The 23,622-nt window shown below is 34.4% G+C and overlaps 1 protein-coding gene across 1 annotated transcript in view; it reads right to left on the reverse strand.

The window, feature by feature from the left end:
• TMX4 (thioredoxin related transmembrane protein 4) overlaps nucleotides 1-23,267 on the reverse strand; it is a 40,295-nt gene extending 17,028 nt beyond the window's left edge. The window contains exons 1-5 of the mRNA XM_081291728.1: nucleotides 22,878-23,267; nucleotides 13,984-14,099; nucleotides 5,550-5,595; nucleotides 3,792-3,920; nucleotides 970-1,015 (exon numbers count right to left, since the gene is read on the reverse strand). Coding sequence (XP_081147854.1) covers nucleotides 970-1,015; nucleotides 3,792-3,920; nucleotides 5,550-5,595; nucleotides 13,984-14,099; nucleotides 22,878-23,053 — 513 coding nt within the window. The 5' untranslated portion in view covers nucleotides 23,054-23,267. The remainder of the gene's footprint in view (nucleotides 1-969; nucleotides 1,016-3,791; nucleotides 3,921-5,549; nucleotides 5,596-13,983; nucleotides 14,100-22,877) is intronic.
• Nucleotides 23,268-23,622: the final 355 nt, after the last annotated feature.

Genomic DNA, 23,622 nt, shown 5'->3' on the forward strand with positions numbered 1-23,622 from the left:
CTCTGATTAGCTTCTTGTAAAAAAAACAAAACAAAAAACCCCCCCATGAAATAGATATCTATCTAACAAGGCAGAATATATAAGAAACTGGTATATGAAAGGTTGTTTTTAAATTTCCCTCACTATATATAAATGTGTATAAGAAACAGAGTCTTCTTGAGTTCTTTAAATGTTAGGTTTCAAATATGATACCATGACCTATGATCATTGTTTAGAAAAAAACATAAACAAGAATTCATGTCTGAAGAATTTTTTTAAGTATTTTGAGCTATAATTAATTCCAGAGCACTTTCATTCAATCTTTGAATTTAGCCTCCTCTACAGAAAAGGGAAACAAAAGGTCAGAGACATAGCCAAGGTTATATAATGGTTCAACATTTTAACCTGAACAACAGTACACTGAAATAACTAAGTGAAATTTTATAATTACATACAGCAAAAGTCCACAAACAATAAAAAGGTCAGATAAGACATATTTTAGGCTCATGAACCACAACTCCCTGTCAGTAACATCTACTCAACTCTACCACTATCATATAAAAGCAGTCATAGATAATGAATACTGAATGAAAATGGCTGTGTTCAAATAATGTTTTATTTACAAAAATAGTGGCCTACCCATAGGCTATCGTTTAGTGACCTTTGAAATATACTAATACCTTCATACTTAGATAATCTGATCTGTAGGGAGATTTGTCAATGAGAAAATTAAAATACTATATATGAAATAAAATGATATAAGTCCTTTTGCCTTGATAAGAATTTTAATTTACAATCCAAAAAAAAAAAAAAAAAGATATGACTTAGACAAAGTAGCGACAGATCCCTGATCAAATTATTCCCTTGTAAACACAATTTGTATAACTTAAGGAGAAAAGCAGAATTTTCCATTTGCCTAAAAGCTACACAATTATTCTTAAGAATCTCTCTGCAAATATAATTGTGATGGTTTTACTTAAGATTACTCACCCAAATCTTGCCAGAGATGCTAAAAAGACCAGCCATTCCAGACATCCTTAAAAAATAAAGAGAGAAGAGAACAACTGGTCATGTATACTAAGAAGAAAAAGAAAAAAAAAAAAACACTCAGATCAGAAGGACTACCCTTCACTGATCTCACTACACATTGTTCTCTTTCTTGGATTGACTTCTGTTCTTACACAGTTTACAATCTGTGGTCGTCATTTGAATCTGCCTAAGGTAAATACATTACAATTTCTTGGCTTTTTCTCCCTTCATTGTATATGTCTGGCAAAAATCCCAAACATAAACATCTGAATGTCTCTGGGGAAAGATTACATGTACAGATGAAGCCCAGTCTAAGTGAATACTCAGTTCCACCTAGTCTTAGGGCATCTTTTAAAGACTCTGGGATAATAGCTCATTTCCTCTTCCCTCTCTTTAAACCTTACATGTATACCCACTCCTAAAATACTCATTGCTAACAAACACCTTGAAATCAGAAGCCATTATGTGATCTCTCTTATCTTTCTACCACCAAATCTAAGTCTGGTGTATACCTGCATCTACCTTAACATTTCAACAAGAAATTCTATCTTCCCTACTACGGTCCAATTACTCTTGTGCCTTAGTTCTTTTCACTTTGTCCTATTAATGACTTGGTTCTTTCTGTAATCCCTTCATCCTGTGTTACTCCATCTCTGCAGGACATCTCTCCTCAGCATGCATATATATTTCCTCCCATCTTTTAAAAAGAGCAACCCTGGACCTCAAGTGTTCCTTCAGTTTCACAGATGAATTTTTCCAAAGAATAGTGTTCACTATTTCTTCCGCATCATATCTTAACATTCAAACCTGGCTCTTACTTGTAAAGTTAATATTACATGATCTCACTTCTATGTCCATGTCACCATTTGATCTTCCTTAATCTCTTAGTAACAGGGACACAAGTAACTACTCCTTCCTTCTTGAGTACCTGTTATCTGGAAAATGGTACACTCCATTTTTCTTCCTACCTCTCTGTATTCATTTTCAGTTTTCTTTTGCTGACTTATTCTCTATGCAAATTCTTAATTTGGAAATAGTTCGGGGATCAATACTAAGCAATCCTATTTCTTTCTAGGTGTTTTTTTTTTCCCTTCTGAGACTTTAAACACCATGTAGGCGTGTCCTAGATGGACACCTCTATTTGTGTTCCTGAAATCATGGAGACCCATTTCCATGTAACCAATTTAACAGCTCTACAAAGTCTACATCTCAAATTCATTAAGTCCAACACAGAGTCATTGATCTTCTCTTGCCCTAAATAAGTAAGTAATACTAAGATTCATCTGCTACTCAAACGTGAAACCCAGTTTTCACTTGTGAATTCTCCCTCTTTTCACCTTGGCCAAGTCTACCTTCAAAACATACTTTAAATCCATTCATTTCTCCTTCTCCACCACTGTCACTCTTCTACAAGCTATCATCTCAAAGATGGACACTATGAAATACTTCTAACTAGACTCTGATCATTCATTCATTTCTCATTGCATGGACTGATAACTTCCAAGTTTGACTCCAGGGTCACAGGCTCTACAGGATCTAGCTTCAGCCTGCCTCTTACTTGTAAAGTTAATGTTACTCTTCTCCCTTGCACCATGATCCAATCTGGTCACCACTTTGCTCCACGTGTACATCAAGGTGTTTACCAGACTGGGGCTTATGTTCATGCCATACTTGTCGCTGGGAATAGTGTTCCCCTGTCTTTACCTGGGCTAGTCCTTGTCCCTCAGATCTCACACTTCAAGTTCTTCCCTCCAAGCAATTCCTACTAAACCCTCCCTTTTAAATTAATAGGCCCAGAACCCCTCAGTTTCTACCTATCTTAGTAAAGAACAGTTTTGTTTGTTTGGCAGGTTGGTTTTTGTTTTGCAGTGCTGGGGACTGAACCAATTATGCTATTTTTGTTTATCCAGATTATGACTCTTGATATCCCCAGTTTTTTCTAATCTTACTCACTTTGAGTTACCTAAAAATAATAGAGGGATCATGTCTGTCTCATTCACTGATAAATACCTAGCACCCTGAAAAAACATCTGGCATAAAATCAAGGCTTAATTATTTGTAGAAGAAAGGCTAGAGGTAAGCTGCTTTTAGGGTAAGTTATATGTTTCCTGAACATTAACATAGAAGCCACTAGATGATTTATTCCTGAAATATTAAACCATTTGTTCCTATGTTAGTAGGGAAATTATGCCTGCATGTTAAAATAAAATTACTTAAATATGTCTATTTGAAATTAAAACCAACTACGGAAAAAATTACCATGATCTGGCCTTATCTTTCTTGTCAAGTATTATAAAGTTTATGATCATGGCCAAAAGTTTTTGCCACTAATATTCTGCCAGGCAGTTAAAAACCACATATGCTTTATTTTCACATAAAACACAACAAATAATTTATTCCTTTATAAATTATTTCCTGAATTACTATAATTCAGGAAAGAACTGCTCCTCCATCTTACCAATAATATAAAAGAAAAAGAAAGAAAAACAACTGGCATTCAATATGATATTTTATAAAGAGAAAGTGGTCAACAGGCAAAAGCTGGAGGGGAGGCTTTCTGTAACCCACAGAAATCTGGCTACTCAGTTCTCAACAGAATAAAAACTACCTGAAATACAAGTGGATCATAAAATCAGAAACCCTCCATGAGCCAATTATGGGCATATGTATGTGATATGAGTAACAGAAGTGAATATGAAGAAAAATGTAGGCTTTTAAGCAGGGTAACTTGATACCTAGTATTTTGTTTTTAATACTTTATCATTAAAAAATTTAAAAATTACGTTAGAGAAGCTGGAGATTTCCAGCCAGTCAGAGGTTCAACTGACTGCCATTTCTTCTCTAAGATGTAATTCTGTAGGTCTTCGAAGATTCCTGGACCACGGTAACGGCGGAATATTCCATCCTTTGCACTACAGATTATAAGAACAAGTAGAATAGAAATAAATCAAAATATAACTGGCTATAGATCATAAAAATCAAAATAAGTATGGCTATACATGAGAAATTCTAAAACTGAAAGCATTTAACATTTTGCAACTTCAAGCAAAGTTCTCGACAGTGTTTAATTTGCCAAATTATTTTTCATTACTTTTGCTAGAATTATTTTAATTTTTCTGTCCTAAAAGCAAAATAGCCATTATTATCAGATTTAAAAAATTGTATCCACATTTCCAAACTTATGGCATTCAGTCCATCCCCTGGGAATCATAAGAACAAAAAAAAAAAAAAACACTCACAATCGCCTTCAGTCTTCCCTCCCTCTTACCTTCTTACCATGGTCAAGTCTCACCAGGGCAAGTGTCTGCATTTACCATTTTCTTCTCTTCATTACTCATTCACCACTCAGGGACTGTTGTGAGGGAGGGTCCTACTCCTACAACTCCATTGAACTTGACTGGGGTTCTCCAATGACTCATAAATGCCACGACAATGGAGTACTTTTCTGACATTTTTCTTTCACATGATATTGGCACTGTTGACTACTGGACACTCCTTCCTTCTTCCCTTAGCTTGACATTTTTTTTGAGGGGAGGGGAGTGCTGGGGATCCAACCTATGGCCCTGTGCATGCTAGGTAATTGCTCCATTAATGAGCCACACTCCCAGTTCATTTAGCCTGAATTCCTACTACTCTGACCATCCCTTCTCAGTTTCCTCAATCACTGTCTTCCTTGGCAGATGTCCTATTAGTCAACCCCAGGCTCTAGCCTTCACCTGCTTCACATCTCATTGTATATGCTCTCCCTACATATATTTCAATTGATATTACCCAAGCCCAAGGAATCCCCAACATGTATTTCCAGTCTAATCTTTCTTCATAGTTCTAGATCCTGACATCAAACTGCCACTGGAACTTCTCCATTTGGAATCAAAATAAGCACTTAACACTATATTCTCCATTCTGGTCTCATTTTATTTTAAGGGCTTCTGATTTTGTAGGCCAGAAATATCACATGATAGTTTTAAATGACCTGTTGGTAGTCATCACAGACTGTTCCTTCCTTGGATAATAAGTCACCAAACCCCAATAATCTCATCTATAAGAATCTCTGAAATCCATCTTTTCCTTTCTCTTTCCCCTGCTACTGAATCTCTCTAGCCTCATCACCCAGCATGATCCAACTGTACCTGTGGGCCAGCCATACAGAAACAGTTAAAATTCTCAGAAGCTGTCTCATTTCTCTGAGCTTATTTATGCTATTTCCTTTATCTGGGAAGATTTTCTTCACCTTGTTGGTTTAATTCATATCTACGTACCCATTAAGAGTTATCACACCTTTATATCTATATATAGGGGTCAGAAAATCTTCTCTGACCCCTACTTATACCTTTTTCCCCATCTGATATTAGGTTCTCTTTCTCCATAGCACTTCAGGCAACCTGATATTTTGACATCTATCATTCAGAGCAATGCAGGCTTTCCTCTCCTCAAACACTCTGCTAAACTAGTGTGGTCGTCATGAAAAACTCCTCAGAATACCTGGTATATACTGACTGATTTATAATCTTTGCAAGACCAGAAAAATTATTTCTACTTACTGAAAAAATGCAGGAAGAGTGGTGACAAAGAAACGGCCACTCAAACCTATAAGAAGCATAAACAGAAAGGGTTATAAGTCAATTTCAGAGTAAACCGAGCAACTTAAGTACTGAGAAAAAGCTTCCTCAAACTTACCTTTATATTTATAATCAATTATTAAAATAATTAAAATCTTTGAATCACATTTATTATTTCTTTTTTGACTTAAGGAAACATTATTTTTACATATTTTGATTACATAACATTTTATAGTCACTGACATACAATTTGCTTATCCTCCATGTGTCCGCTGGAATTTCCTAGCTATGTGCCATTTGGTAATATAGAGAGGTTGAAAAGATACCTATAAAGTCATACAATCTTAAATACTAACTTCCCTATTTATTAATTTTATGGCTTTAGATCAATTATTTCACTTTTCTCTTTTTTATTGGTTCTTTTTAGTTTTACATGACAATAGAATATACTTTGTTCTAAGCATGAAATATAATTTGTTCTAATCAGTCCCCTTCCCCTCCTTTCCTCCTACCCCCAATTCCATTCCCTATACTCAAGTGATCTTTCTGTTCTTTACTTATAGTTTTTTTTTTTTTTATTAGTGTCTTGTGGATATACTTGATGGCGAGATTTACTGTAGTATAATCATATATGTACCTTTCTAAGTCTCAGTCACTTGCTCCATAAAATGGGTATACTAAAACTTAATTGAGCCAGGCACAGTGGGATATACCTACAAACCCAGTGGTTCAGGAGGCTGAGGCAGGAGAATCATAAGTTCAAAGCTAGCCTCAGCAACTTACTGAAGCCCTAAGCAACTTAGAAAACTCTATCTCAAAATAAAAACTAAAAAGGGCTGGGGATGTGGCTCAGTGGTCAATCATCCCTGGGTTAATTTCCCAGTATCAAAAAAATGAAATGAAATAAAATAAACCTAACTGAATTATTCTGAAGTTAGATTACATCAAGGATGTTAAGAGCTTAGTCTGGTGCCTGATAAAAAGTGAGGAACTCAATAAATCACAGGTAATATTATTATGAGTTATCAATTTAAAAAGAAGAGTAAAGAATATAAACTATATAAGATCACATATAATCTTTGTACATTTATAAGATTCCCAAGTACTATAAAAGGAATATGTGTATGTGTGTGTGTGTACACACATATAGGTATATATACACACATATTACACATATATGTCATATAGATACATATACACATATATCATATACACACATACACATGTATGTATGTATATCTATGTATGCATGTACATGTATACATACATGTATATATTTATGTATGTATGTATGTGTGTGTGTGTGTGTATATATATATATATAAATAAAAGCATGGTTTATATAAACCATGCTTTTCCAATTTGTCTTAGCAAACATTACTGAACACTCAATACAAATAAAATGCTATACTACATATATATAAAGGCAAAGATTATGAAACCCTTAGTAACTCCAACAAATATTTACTAAGAACTTTATTTGTCACAGAAACTATGATGATTGTTCAAGACAAACAGAGAACTTTGCTCTCATAGAGCTTACAATCTGGAGGCAAAGGAAAAGAATTTAATCAAATAGTCACAATCATGATTATAAACAGAGATAGATGATGTTGAGATAAAGGGGCATAAAACAAAATATTAATGAGACTAGAAGTAGAGAACAGATCCCTGCCCTTCAAATGTTTATAAAAATGATATTTTATAAATAAATTGTATTAATGAGGGCATCAAAATGAGTAAAGAGAAGGAATGCAAAAGAACCCAGCATATAAAATTAACAGAGACATCATTCTAACATTTCTCGTTACTTCTACCTTTCCCATTTAAGAATAATCCAAACAAAATGAAATAGCTATTAAAGTAAACTTGCTCAAATTTTAGATCTTGAAAGTCACCTGAACTTTGAAATACTGAAGTGTTCCTTTTAACAACATGAGAGATTTACTGTTAATTCATTTTATAAATTAAATCTATATTCAACATAATACTTTACTGATTAACAATAAGTCTTCTTAAAGGAAGATTCTGTATTTCTTCTCATAACAGAACAAATGGACTCTAATAAAACTCTTAAGAAAACACAGCACTTGAGGGTATAAAAGTCAATGTCACAAAAATAAACATTTACTACAAAAATTTTTCACTCTACTCTTTTTTAAAAAATTGTTTTGTCAGCTATAAATATGCAAGTGACCCAAGGAGAGGTCAAATGAGGATTTTATTTTGACAAGCACTTCTGAGGGCATTTTCACCTCTGACGTGACTTGGAATTCCACCAGAATGAAGAGCAAGGATACCTCTGCTGTACTAAACTTTCAACTCTAAATTGCCATGTGGAAATGTATTGGTATTTCTAAGTATTTAAAAATTATTACATGCTTTGATTTAAAATAATTACAAATAGTGTCATGTTTTACTTCTTTCCTAGCTATTAATTCTTATACCTATCCTGAAATTTTATCTGAGATTTATAGTGTTGGAGAAATACATTTTTCTTACATGGTTTTTTAGTTGGAATAAAAAATAAAGAGTATCTCATTTATTCTTAAAGTTTTTTATTTAGATTTTGTCAGAATAAATGGAATTTCTAATAAATGTTATATATCACTGCAATTTTCTTAATCTGCTTTTAAAGTCCTTTATATATGTTTAGTCATCATCAGCTATAGCAATAAATAAGTAAATGCATAAAAGTACAAAAATTTTCTTAAATATTTATTTACACAATACAGAAAATACTTCCAATTTCAGAAGCCAGCATACCTGCAATTTAATCTCACTTCTGCCTTTTTAATCTGGGGTAGATAATTTTAAATTCTTTTATATTTATTTTTTGTTGTAGTTGGACACAATACCTTTTTATTCATTTATTTTTATGTGGTGCTGAGAATCGATTATTTTATGTGGTGCTCAGGGTCTCACACATGTGAGGTGAGCGTTCTACCGCTGAGCCACCCCCAGCCGGATAATTTTAAATTCTCTGGGCTTCATTTTTTTTCTTATACATAGGCACCATATTTTCTACCAATTAGTATTTAGTATTAAATGATTTTATATTTATATTTTAAAAACATATAGAATTCAGTACCTGATATATGATAAATACTAATAATTGCTAGCTCTGATATTTTATATTTAAATCTCTGATTAAATAAGATGATGTGATAGGCACAAACTAATTTTGTCTGCAGTTCTTTGTAAACTGCACATTATTTTGGAAAATATAAATTATGTCCATACAAATAAATGTATCCATGAAAACAAATGAGTACAAAGAAAATAAGAAAACCAAACAAGTAACAGATAGTCTCTAAAATTTTACTGCATTTTTCTGGTTCAGGCTAGGGGGTTATACTAAAACACTTGTTGCCAAAATTGCTAGATTAAAATGTAGGAAAATTTTATGGCTCTTGATATGAACTGCTGATTTGTTTTCTGTAACCATTGTATCAATTTACAAGGCCATAAAATGATACATTTAAAATAAAGACTACTGCTAATAAATAGTACCATCTCAAGATTGCTTTCATTTATACTTCTTTTGTCAATTTGACTTCAAATGACAATACATGTATGGAATATTAAGAATAGGATTGCAGCATAATAGGACTGTAGATATGAGTACAGTTTATTCTATAATAATATATCATCACTGAGGATGAATTCAGTAAAACCAACAACAAAATCTAGAAGAGCCAAAGTCATCTTTGAAGTGTGACACACTACTAAAACCCTTGCAGATGTGACACCATAGGAAATCCATGCCAGTGTTCCAAACATGTTCTAACCTTTTATACTGATGCTATAAAGCAACAAGAGACATCTTTTCATTATCTGCAAAATTAAAATATGAACACTCTGTAACATATAGGAACTATCTGAGGTTGGGACTTCAGAATTTAAAACCAGTAAGCCAAGTGTGAATTTTGCAAAGAATTAGAACAGCATGGCAGTAGCCATTTCCAGGAGCACATGATAATTCACTGCAGTAAGCTGCAAAAAGCATGTGGATTCTGAAATTCAGAGTCTGACCAACACTCCCAAAATTTCTGTGTGAGTTTTCTATTGTAAGGGTGGCTTCTACTTTAAAGTAAAGACTACAGCACAATGTAAAAAGGGTATAAATCCAGAATACACAAAGTTTTAAATTTCTTATCAGAAAACACATAAAGATTAAAAACTTAGAGGAAAAATATTATACTGGTATGCAAAAACACAATAGAAATTAAGGTCAGTATTGAGAAAACTAATAGCTTTTGTTCTACTTTTTATTAGCTGTGATACCTTGGTCATGTTACTAAACCTCCTGAGGCTAAGTTTTCTGAGTTAGATGGAGATAACAGTTCATTCCTCACATAATTATTATAAAGCTAAAATGCATATACCTAACACAATTACAAACAAAAATAAAGGCTTATTAAATTCTAGTTATCACTAAAGAAAGTGAAGGAAAACAACAACTAAAAAATGTAGAACTAACCTAATCTTTGAGATTGAAATAACGTTGCCAATTATAGTAGAATACAAAGTTGTTATATTATAAAATTTAAAATACAACACTAACTGAAGTACAGCAAACTAAACTGACTTCTTCTGTATTAAATTGTGGTTTAAGAACAATGTTTATTCTTAGCTGAGGTAGGGTCTGGTTTCCTTCTAATCCAGTGACATAGCCATCACCCATGGGTGATGTATGAGCAGCTACTGTTTTTCTATCCCTGTCAACTAAGCTCATCTGTAATGGAACAAAAGGTTCAAGTACATAAAATTCAATTTCAAAAAGAGAACCCAACTGAAATATCACCCTATCTATACAGTATTAAACAGCCAATGTAATGTAATGTAACTTAGAATCTAAAGCTTGTCCTTTCCTTGAATTCTACATCTCAGCTATAAAAACACAATATGTTTATAATGTCTGTTTTCATAATTGTGAAATATCTTTTATTTAGAATACATAAAGGAGAATAATCATGGGCATGACTAATGCATTTTCTTATGTATGAACACTTAAAATATTGTTGCTTTCCTGATTATAAATTTTACTCTTAGAGAAAAATGAAATTACTACTGACTAACATGCCTGTGGCAAGTCAGTCTTGATGAAAGAATATGCAAATGAAGCTCTATAACCAAATAGAAATTTGCACAGAAAAATATCCAGTAGAGAATACAACAGACACTGGTATTGCTATATGTATAAACGTGGCTGCATAACCAATGTGATCCTGCAATCTGTACATGTGGAAAAATGAGAATTCAGACCCCATTTGAAAAATGTATGATATGTCAAGATCATTGTATTGTCTTGAGCAACTAATAAAAAAAAAAAAGAAAAAAGAAAAATATCCAGTAGAGTGCTCAACTTGGGGAAAAGTAATCAATAACATTTCAATGGTTTTCCATTACTCATTCAGGATAATAAATTTTGTAAAAATAAATAGTAAAATTGTTTCTAGACATAGGGACAAGCTGCCACATAGGTTTGCCTGAGAGTTGGTACCAGGTTAGATACATGCTTGCACCCTCTCTCCCCTCACCCTTCTCCTCTACCTTATTGGCTTCTACTACTCTGCTGAAAATTCTTATCCTCCAAATGTTGGAGTGCCCAAGTTCTCATTCTCTAGCACATGCCCCCTAGGCAATCTCAATTCTTCCTTTCTCTAGTTTCAAACATCTGCATAAATGATCCTCAAATACATTTCTCTAGCTTCTTTCTAAATGGATGTTTATTTAACACTCTGAACTTAACCCATCCCAAATCTGCTCCTCCTCAGAACTTCCTCCTGTCTCCCTACTACATTCTACACACAATCCATCAGGAAATCCTACTCTCAAATCCAACCACTTAACCATTACTGCTTCTAGGCTAAGCTACCGTCTTCTCAACTCTGAATTACTGCATTAACACCCTAATTGTTCTCCCTACTTTCCATTTCTGGCTCCCTACAGTCAGCTTTTTCCACATAGCAGCCAGAGGGAATTCTTTTAAAACATAAAATCACATCATGTCACTTCCCTACTCAAACCTTCCAGAATCTTTCTTCTTATCATCCTTCATATAAAATCTAAACTCCTTGCCTGGCCAAAAAGACACTTACATAGTCTGCTGCCTAGCTACCCCTCCATTTCCATTCATTCAGAGTACACTTCACTGGCCCTCTTATTACTTTTGCAAATAAGCCAGGGATACTCCTACCTGCACATAGTGTTTGCTCTACCTGCAATGCTCCTGCCCCAAATCTTGTTGAAGTTCACTCTCTTATTATATCAAGACTTCTTCCCTGGCCATCCTATTAAAAAAAAAAAAAAGTTTCTCCCATTGGTTTCTACAATTTTTACCTTTCTATTTTCTTCTTATCGCCAAACCCTATCTGACATAATTTTTTATTTGTATTTATTACTACTTATCTCCTTTACTAGAATGTAAGCTCAATGAAGAACCAGCCTTCTATATTCCTTATTTACTTTTCAAGTCTGATGCATGGTAGGAATTCAAATATTTGTTGAATGCATTTTATAAGTCCTATTAAAGGGTTAATGAAAGCATGAGGTTTGAAATTTCAAGTAAAATTATAAACTTAAAACAGTATAATCAGAAGCATACAGCCATGCATCATTTAAAGATCAGAACATGCCGATGCATCATTATGTAATTTTTTTGTGTGAACATCATAGAATGTACTGACACAAACTATATTCTACAAACAATCTACATCATTAGGCAATAAGAATTTATGGTACCACAGTCATCTATGCAGCCTGTCCTTGTCCAAAACATGATTATGTAGCCCATGATTGTATTCTCTAGGACATTCAAACATTCACGCATGTATAACTTTGTCTCCTAATTTGTATTTATGAATTGCAGTCTTCAAGATTTTATCATTTAAAATAATTTTAGAATCTTTTCCTTAAAAAATTGTGCTAATACATAAAATACTTTTATTTCATTGAACTTTATTTTCTTAGTTATTCTTGTAAAATACCAGATGAAAGAGTCATTTGTTTGTATTTCAAATATAATTAGTTTACATCTACATAAAACTTTAAGTTAACAATAAATGTTTTAAAAATATTTCTTCAAAGCAATTTCTCTTACCGTATTCTTGATCAACAACAGCCAAAACCAAGAACTAATAATTATAATTGTCCATCCCCAAGTAGAGGATGGACAGAAGCAACTTTGTTCCAATGCTTAAAAGGTAGAAGCTTGAAGACTCATGGCTTACATGGCTTATAATAAAAAATATCTCTCCATGGGTTTGTTCTTATGTCAGTATTAACATATATCATCCATTCTTTTGTCCAAGTAAATGGTACTTCATTACTTAGTATAGTTTTTTTTAATTCACAGTTATTATAGAAAGGTAAATAGCTACCTTTCCACGCTTAACTTGTTTTTCACTTATAAAGTGACGTCATAGCTAAAAACTGAATTTCTATAAGATGACTGATAAACTTTGAAAAATAGGCACATTCAGAGATTTAGATCATAAAAGCCCACAACTTCTCAACTTATATATAATACACAAAGTTATTTTTAAACTACAAATACAAATTTATTGTATATTAGCTTTCCAAAATATAAAGTATTCGCTTTTACTCTTTGGTGAAGTGATTCTTTCTCTTAAAAAATTACAGTCCTCAGAGCTTATAAGTATAGATGGAATGACAAAATTAGATATTCACCATTTTGGAACCCACTGAGTCAGGCAAAATCATCATGAATCTTAAAAATCCCAAAGTATCATTTCACTGATTATTTGCTAATAAGCAGGTTGTTTCTAAAATATTTAGATAGTTAGTGTTCCCACCTTAACCAAATGCACACAATTAACTTCACTAATGGTGATAACATTTGGCTTTTGCTGAGATGCAACATAAAGTCAGAGTATCACCTATGAAGTACTATTGCCATAATGTCTAGCCAGATTTGAACTATACCTCTGGATCAAAATCCCACTTTATAGAAAATGCATAAAATACGAGAGTAAGTTAAATATCACCATAAGGAAACACATAGGTAAATCCTGGCTTATCTTCATCAAAATATTAATGTCATGAAAGAAAAAAAGGGATTATTCTAAATTGAGAGAGACTAAAAACACAGAACAAAACAAATGCAGCTTGAAAACCTTGATTCACTCCCCCTCACCCATGGGAAATAATCAGGAAGATTTTACATGATAAAGAAGTGAAGCAGTGAAGCTGAACAGTCATGATGCCTGCAACTTACTGCCAATGTCTCAGAAAATACAAATACATATGCACATACACAGACAGACCCAGATGTGCTAAAATGTAATCTGATGATTTAAGGTAGTCCTAGTCTCCCAACTTTTCAATAAACTTTAAAAAAAATTACAAAATAAAAAGTGATTTTTTTGCATATGTTCAACATTTACAATACCTGGTTCTTGAATGACATCTACTTTCCCCACACTGATTTGAAGTGTTTCACCATTCTTTGCAAAAGTCTCCCATTCAGAATCAGTCTGCTGGCAGGATGGACACCATGGGGCATAACTAGAAGAGAAGAATAGTTAATTAGCACAAATATATGGAAAAAATTATAAGAAAAAAATAGAGGAATATTTAAATGAAAAAATAAATTCTAAACTAAAGAGAAGTATAAAAATCAAGCTTTTCCAAAGACCTTTAAAATAGAAAAAGAGAAGCATATTTTCCCTCTAGAATTTAATACATGAATATCAATTCTATTGCAAAAATTAGTCAAAGTTTGAGGAATTATTGCTATATATAAAATGTTTTGATACTATTCTTACACTTCAAACTGAACTTTGTTACTTTCTAAATATATTTTGATCTCTGAGGATGAATGCACTTTGAGTGCCCCACTAAAGGAAAGTAATTTTCACATGGTTACCCCTATGACAAACCAGTTTCAGATCCATCAAAACTGTAGATCTACTAGGGAGAGGCCAGAAGTTTTGTCATTAGTGGGTCCTCAAGCATGTTTCCAAACATCTGAATATCTGTGTTGTGAATCATTCCAAGAAGCAAAGGAAAAGTTCTATATAACACTTTTTTTAAATTGAAAAAAGAGTTAAAAATACTTGGGACTTCAAGCAGAAATCCCACTTTTTATATATATTTCTTATTCAATAAAAATATTAATTTACATTTAATGTTTACATTAAAAAAAAAACATTAAGCACTCTACTAAAATCTGAGGTCACAACAGTAAATGGGATAGATGTGGTGTCTCCTTTCCTTGTGGCTTATATTATCCAGGGGTGAAGAGAAGATACAGACGGGTAAATACAACCCAAGTGACAAATGCTATGATTGAGAATGCTGAACAGATGCTATAGTGACATTGAGGAGCTTGGGTACCTCAGAAAGAGCCACTAAGAAAGATTCAAAACAGGAATACCATCAGGGAGGGGACAAAGAATGTTCAACCCTTAGCAGAGAAAAACAATATGTGTGAAGACTCAGAGCCCTGAGACAATACATTAGTGGCTTCACCTTGCCCTCCCGTGTCTGGAAAACACCATAAAGATACATACTACAAAGCTCTAAATTTTTTTCAGGGTTTAATCTGCAATTGTTAAGATGAGAATCCAGAGAAGTTTGCTGCTCAGAAAGTGTTGTCAGTTGAATAATATTCCCCAAAAAGACATGTCCAAGTGCTGGCCCTGGTATTCATGAATATGACCTTACTTTAAGTAGGAGTCTGTGTACATATAATTAAAGATCCCAAGATGAGATCATTCTGATTTAAGATGGGCTCTAAATCCAATAACAGTTGTTTGAAGAGGAAGAACAGGGAGCTTTGATAAAGATAAATAAGCAGAAGACCATGTGAAGATGGAGGCATAGAAATGAGTAATATAGCTACAAGCCAAGGAACACTCAGGGATGCCAGCAGCCACCTCATAGAGGCACCAAAGGGACACTCCTACAGAGCCTACAGGGGCCCCCATCCCTGCTGCATGCTGGCCTTTGAAATTTGACCTTCAGAAAGGTGAGAAAATAAATTTCTGTTGTTTAAAATCACCCCGTCTGTAATTTGTGATAGCAGATCAAAGAAACTAATACAGAAAGGAAGATATCCTTTGAAATTAGAAGGAGTTAGATAAAACAAGCTGTATAGAGACTTAACAAAGCTTGCAGGATTATGCTTAATATAAAATATTGTGAACAAACAATACCATATGCTTGAAATACATTCAAAATACTATCATGACAAAATTAAAAGGAAAATTAACATTTTCAGAATAATGGCACAAAAATACATTGGAACAAGTGGAGAAACATTTGGTTTTGCTGAATAATTCCCAGAACAATAGAAAATAAAATAATTAGTGCTCACAAAATAGAATAGGATACTCCAGGCAAAAATAAATAAATCATTGGGCACATTTTAAGTATCATTTCAGGATGCCACCAACTAGACATATTTTTTTTAATCTACTTAAACTTTTGAAAAAATCTTTTATGCATGTCAAAATATTGAGGAAATAAATAAAATAGACATAAGAAAGAATTGCTATCCCTAGATTGATCACATGTAATGAGTCTCACAATATAAAAATTATACCACCAAAGGATAATGGACAGAAAGTACAGATGAAACAAGTCTGACAAGGTATTAATAACTGCTAAACCTGAATGATGGGTAAAATGAGGATTTACTACACAACTTCTATTTTTGTGTAGTAAGATTTTTTAATAATATTTTTTAAAAGACTTGATTAAAGAGATAACCAAGTTTTTGGTGAACATTATAAAATGCTCAGTTTATTTTTTATGTTTTCAATTCCAGAACTGTTTTTACAAAATCGTTTTCACAAAAATTATTTCTGCATTAAGAGGGAAGAGGCAGGGGAGAAAAAGAAGTAGGAAAAAAATGCCTGCCTAAAAAACAAACACATACACCAAGTCCTAGGAAAGGAAACAGAGTAAAGGGGAAAGGTAGTAAATTGATAAAGGGATGTCAGATCACCTGTGCAAGCAAGTCTTTTTAAAATCTTGAACTGTGCAAAGTTCCATTCAAACAATCAAAGCAATTATACACATGCACTTTGCAGAACAACAACAAAGTAAAAAAAAAAAAAAGAAAAACTGCAATCAGGAAAAATTTTAATATTTCACATTATAAAAAGGTAGGGTGGGGATGTTAAAAAGCCAAGACTAGGGGAAAGGATGCATTTATTTTAGGTAAAATACTGGAAATTAAGCAGAAATCAGAAGAAATAGGATGCCCAAACCTCTATCCAATCAGGCCCCAGAAGCAGCAAGACTAGCAAAACTCCCTAATGACATCTCTAGAAAAGACTATTCTAGCTAATCCAAAGATCGCTCTAAAAGATCATTAGTCTTCCCATTACAGAAGATCTAGAAGATATGGGCTAGAGAACATTCCTGTAACATTTTTTAACATGGATTTTTTTTTTAAATTTTATCTCTATATTTCCAGGGCAAAGTATATTCCCGCTACACAGTAAGTGGTCTAGAAATGTATGCTGGATAAGCAAATGTATAAACTTCAGTAAAAATTTCATTTTCATTCTTCATAGAAAAAAACAGTTATTTTCTATATAACTTCTAAATATCCAAAAGGCAGATGAGTCTTAGGCAGTTGGCAAACTTTAAAGAAAAAGGAACACTAAATCATTCAGAATATTTCAATAGGCATTTCAGGATTTTGAATAAGAGCTCTGCTACAGGAATCAGATCAACCATGAATTACCCATGTGATTTTGGGCAGGTTAATAATCTTTCCATGCTTAAGCTTCCTCAACTATAAAATGAGATAGTAACAGGAGCTACCTTACAAGGTTATTGGAAGATTAAATGATACATACAAAGCAAGCACACAGTAAGAATGATCATTAACACAAACTACATTTGCAATACTCTGCTAGGTTTCCAAGACACTTTTATGATACCTCACCTCAGCTCATCTGAACTTCATATCCTTGCTGACAAAGAGAGAAAGCAGGTTTAGAGAGACTTGCTTAAGTCTTAAGACCACTTGAAGCAAGAACACAGATGGACGTATCTGTGATTAAAAAAAAAAATCTTCAAGATACAACAACAAAAAGACAACATCAACACCAACATTCAGAGGGAAAGAGGTAGGAGGCATAAGAAAGAATGTACAAAAATAAGGAAAAACCCTTGAAGGACAATTTAATGGATTTTAGATATTCTCTGCTCAATTTCTCTAGGACTCTGTCTTTGCATACATGTGCTACATTACTAATTATTAAACCTTGCAAATATCACAAGTTTTAAAAAAAATCAAGCCCTTAGTCTCTAGATTGTTATGTAAATTAGATTTTTGGTGAAACTGGTATTCGGATATGCAATTATGATATACCATCAGATAAGCCATTGAAGTAATTTTAGTTATTCCATTTTCTATGTTGCTGCTACCACTGGGCTATGGATTGTCAAAGCCATTATTTCTGATATTTAGTCAGAGCTGGTTGTGGTGAAATACACCAACATGTTCCTTCAATTGTGGAGATAAGCCAGCTCTGGGTTAAGTAAGAGAACTGACCCATTGTTGCCACAGCTTTTAAAATTATGTGTACTCCTGTATTCTTCTGTATATAAGGGATAATAATTTAAACAAGAATTTAAAACCTATTATAAATAAAATATTGACAGGGGTAAAATGAATGCATAGATATGCCATGTGATCTTTGCGTTTCTCTCTCCCCCCCACCTATACATATATATAATTTATTTATGTACATGTGCATGTAAGCATAAATAAAACTCGTTGGAAAGAACCAAACATGGTCTTTCTTTACATTGTTTAAAACAAGGAGACAGGCACAGTGGCAGATGTCTGTAATCAAAAGTTCAAACCATCCTGGGAAACTTGTCTTAAAATTTAAAAAATTATTAAAAGGCTGGGGACACAGGTCAGTGTATAGAGGGCTTGCCTACCATTTTCTAGTCCCCGAGTTCCATTCCCAATACTGAAAAAAAAAAAAAAAAAGTTACCTCATAGTAGCAGTCTTTTCTTAAGAACTATAAAAAAATCTTATCTGCCAGTAAGTGTGTCCTTTACACATAATGTAATCCTCTTTGATTTCAGAGTCTCTATGGGGAATTAGTATACCATTGTACTCCTGGAAACTAGGTCAACATATTTTCTATTAAAACATTTTGCAAGTCACAGTGATATGTAAAATTACAAAGCTTCATAAAGACATCTGAAATATATTTCAGATAACCAAAATGCTGTTAAATTACATAACTTGGATACAAGTTTAATGTTTTTAATCATTTCTGGGCAAACCATTGTTATCTATGGTAGTATTCATATACAAAGTACACCGAGGTTCTGCTAGATGCACGGTGATGATTCATTTGTTTATTGTATGAAGTCACCAAATTCAATTTCATTAGGTGTACTAAACATTTCAGAGGGAGGACTTAGTTAAATTTATTTTATGGAATTTTTACTAAAAATAAGTTTTTATTCACCAATAATGGACAATTTTTCTTCTGTCTTCACTCCAATCTCACTAGTATTTCATACTACATTCATACAAGTGAGAAGGACAATGAGACATGCAAACATTTGCTAAATGAAATGAATGTAACTTATGCTATTTATTTCCTTCAGGGCATTATAAAATGCCAGACCCTTAAAATCAAGGTTGTAGCTCATTCATCTCCACCTTCCCAAGTCTTCAACCCTGTAACGAATCTACAAGAAGAATTTAAGCAACTACCTCTTTAACAGTCAATCAATAAAATCAAGACAATCTATAAACTGCAGGAAATGACAACTACTTGACAGATAAGTTAAGGAAATAATGTTCAATACACCCTCTAGGCATGAGAAGAATACTAGAAAGAAAATTCCAAAATCTAGAGGTCCTAAGCAAATAAATGAGGCTTTACTCCATCACCCGGTGTCTAATCTGTTTTGAAACATGAGCAGCCCAAGAACAAGGTCAGAAAAGTATTTTATAAAAATCAACCTGATCTGATTTACAGAAGTAATGTAATTTAACTCAAATATTTTTATCTTTTTTCATTGCATTTGGTTTAACGATAAGCAGGTCAAAAATAAGCTACTTGGATATCTGCTTGTTTATCTGCTTTCTTTAGATACCAAAACAGTATACAGAGTGTATCATATTACATACTCTTGTGTTTCAAAAGAATAAAAGCGGTATTCTCAAGGACTGACATAATGGAAGCCAAGCAAGTATTTAAAACAGCAAAAGGTTGCAAAGCAACGGAATGGAACACAACATAAAAAAGAAAAGAAAACATAGGAAGATCTTAAAAAAAAAAAAAGCACAGCAAGCCAGTTGTAGTGCTGTGGTAGAAATGGATGAGTGTTATAAAATGATTATATGAAAGCAAACAAAAAGAAAACAGAGAATACAGTAAGCCCTTAGCATTAAAGAAAATATAAGCAGTAATAAAATTCTTTTGCAGATTTGTAAAAAGGTTTCAGAATAGAAATGAATTACTGCAAATATATTCTTATCTGATAATTTCTCTTTAACACAGCACTGCTTTTCTAAAACTGGAAATTCAGCTACAAGGATCCCCAAAATTGACTGTTTGAAAGACACAGAAAATATAACAAATTGAATTTTGTATTTGGATCTTTTCATGTCTCAGAGCCAGGCAAACACTGGTAGTTCCTTAAAACTAAATGAAATTAACAGCACAGCACAAATATAACCATAAATTGCATTAAAGAGGCTTTATATGACATGAGATATAGAACAGCAGATTCCCAGAAGAAAAATTCCCTATAAGCAAATGAATAAAGAACTGTCATTCAAAGTGATGTTAGATTCTCAAACTTTTTTCTTTTCTTAAATTTTTTTAGATGTTGATGAATCTTTATTTTATTCATTTATTTATATATGGTGCTGAGAATCCAACACAGTGCCTCACACATGCCCTACCCCCATTATCAAACATTTAATACCATGAGAAAGTTTCCCAACATTTCTTCTTTAGGTAGTTCAACACATCATCAGCAGACTCTAGTTACCTCCAATTATAAAACCAGTTCACTTGAGCACAATGTTGATCTGGGAAGTATCATAAACACATTTTGTTTTTCTCTAATGAGAAAAAAAACCTGATAATGTTTGAATCCCTAGAATGTCATAGGCCTATAGTGGTATCAATAATATAATGAATCTTAAATTTTTATACTGTTGGATTTTTTTTCAAAGGGAAGAGAGGGAGTATCATCTAATAATACAGAAAATAAATCAAAAATAGACAAGAGCCATAGTATTTATTCAGAGGAAACATTTCTGAAGAGGTCCTGGTATGCAGAAATTGGAATGTAATTTGGGTGAATCCTTTACTTTCCTGTCATTTCCTATCCACTAATTCTGCAGAATACTCCTTGTAAAGAGAACTCCTACTAAAATGATCTCAATATGTACACAGCTTACTTCCGGGTTACAAGACTCTTTTTGCATCACAGTCCAAGCTTACACCAGACAACTGGACAAATGGCAAGCTTATCGCAAATGATCTCTCCCATTTAGGCTTATACATTTATAAAAAGGTACAATGTGAACCATCAACATAACCAAACATAAGAGTTATTGGCTGTCACTCATTTTTAGAAACTTAGTGGGGCTTCAACTCACCATTGATTTAGTGTTCTTAGTTCTCTGACTTACCAAAAAAAAAAAAAGAAGAAGAAGAAGAAGCAATTCCAAAAGAAACCATAAAACACAAAGGAGCTGAGGAGTTGACAACATTAAATATGAGGGTTTTCTTCTTTGACTGTTATCACCTACATACACAAACTGTTTTAATGAGAAAATTAACATCCAGGAAAAGAACATGGTGTAAAAATCTACTAGAAAAAAAAAAAAAAGACCTTTCCGTAGTATTAGCTGGCAAAATGCAGTTTCTCTAAAGTTCTTATAGTTATTCGAGGGAAACATGGCATTCCTAACATAAAGCTCCACTTAGTTTAAAAGTTTCTCTTAAATATGATTTCCTCACTTCCTTCCAAAGTAGTTGAGCGGTTTACTTTAATAAGTTATTCGTGTCTCTAGCTTTCTTCCAACAGTTTTACTGATTTATTATGATAACAAGGGCATTTGTTTTGAGTTCTAAATATTCCCTTTTTTGTAACCAAAAGCTAAATGCAAATTTGAAGAGATAGTATGCATTATGTTCTTTGAGCAATGTAATTTGTTAAGTGACAACTACGTCCATCATCTCAACACTGTTTTTACTCTACTAGGCATCTGCTTGCAATCTAAATTGCAGTCTAAAGAATCAAAATTTGGTCTTAAAATCAAAAAAATCGAAACTCCAATTTTGAGTCTTTTGTGCTGAATGAAAAATTAATTATCAAATATTAGGAAATATATATACACATATATGGCCTGAAACCACAGGCTACAGAGATGTGGTCTCAGATATTATTTCTCCAGAACTTCATTTTCCCTAAAAGCCCATCATGATGGTCTCTCAAGTCTATTCAAACAACTGTCCTCTGTCAACTTCAAGTCTTCTTTCAAATGATCACTCCCTTACTATTCAGAGTTAATTGAAAGCTACAACCAACAAATCCCCTGCCTTCTCCTAACTAAAAAACAGCTGCCCATCCCTTTCAAGCAAAAGCACTGAAAACATTTTACCTTCTGTTGTTAAAAGGAACAATTTGTTAATAACCTACTCTTTATAAAGTCAGCACAATTAAATTATTAAATTCATCTAAGAGTCGGACCTCTAAAAATTATATAGTATCAGCATTTATTTGTAATCCTGTTTTAAAACTAAAATGCACGCATGTTAATGTTTTATTCTCACAATGACATCTCAAGGTCTTCAAAAGAAAAACTAAGACATTCATACAAAGTGGTTTCCCTTCTCCATTCTGCTGTAACTTATTCAACACAAATGTCACCTATCCTTTCCTCCGTATTCATACTGTACATGATGTCACTGAATGACTGCCAATTATCCCGTACACGTATACTCGCTCCTGTGAGGGCACGGTTTTCATGCATATTTCCTCCCCTCCACCCCTCTTTCCCTTGGTAAGCTGCATTCTCTCTCCCTGAAACAATCTCCCCTAAAGCAAGTGAGAAAAGTGTGGGGATGCTCTGCACCCCTAGCCGTCAGCGCGGAGGGTCGTGCGCGCATGCGCAAATGAGGTCGGCCCCCGCGCCGCCGGTCGCTGGCAGGGTGGGTACCCGGCCCTAGGTCTAGCCCAGCCGGACCACTCTGCGAGCCGACCACGCGGGCTCGGGAAGGTGGCGCCCGAGAGGATAATGTGCGAGCGGGGCGGGCGGGCACACTCACAATTTCAGCATCCACTCGCCTTCCATCACCAGTGTCCAGTTGGAGGCGGTCATGGGCTGGACTCGGCTTTGCTCCGCCGGCAACACGGCCTGCTCGGGGCCCTCGGTCGCCGCCAATGCCACAACCGAGGCAGCCAGAAGCGTCGTCAGCAGTGGGCCGCAGCGCCCGCCCGCCATGTTGGGCGCGGAGCGACACTCCCCAGCAGGGAGTGTGGGCCAAGGAAACTACAGGGCCAAGGCCTGGTCGCCTGCCCGCCTGGCGGGGCCTTGCCAGGTAGTCAGAGGAGATGCCCAGCCGCCCCGCCTCCGCCTGGCAGTGTGTACAGACCCCGCTGAAGACACCGGCGGGCGGCCGGCACCGCCTCTTATCGGCCTGCGTCCGCCGAGGCCACGCCCCTCCCGCCTTGCCTAGCCGTTGCCCGGGGTGTTGGTTGCCATGGCAACAGCCGCCCTTTCTCCCTGACTGCCACTCTGAAAATAAACAGATGACCCAACGTTGTTTAAGTTTGTGCCAGCACCGCTCAAACCCCTGGAATAGCGGGTTGGAGCGCGTGCGTTTCTCTAAAGAGAAAAGTGGCCGGTCATTTAAAATCCACGCTCTTTAAAATAGCAGCAGGGTGTTGTGGAGTAATCTTAAGGTCACTGAAAATTGGAGGGACATGTGGGCTGGCTTCTCGCTGAAAACTTTAAGTGCTTTCTGCATGTATACATTGAAGCATCACCGCGTAATTGGAGATGATGACGAA

Source organism: Spermophilus citellus, assembly GCF_964194105.1.
Source record: "Spermophilus citellus genome assembly, chromosome: 4".
NCBI lineage: Eukaryota > Metazoa > Chordata > Mammalia > Rodentia > Sciuridae > Spermophilus > Spermophilus citellus.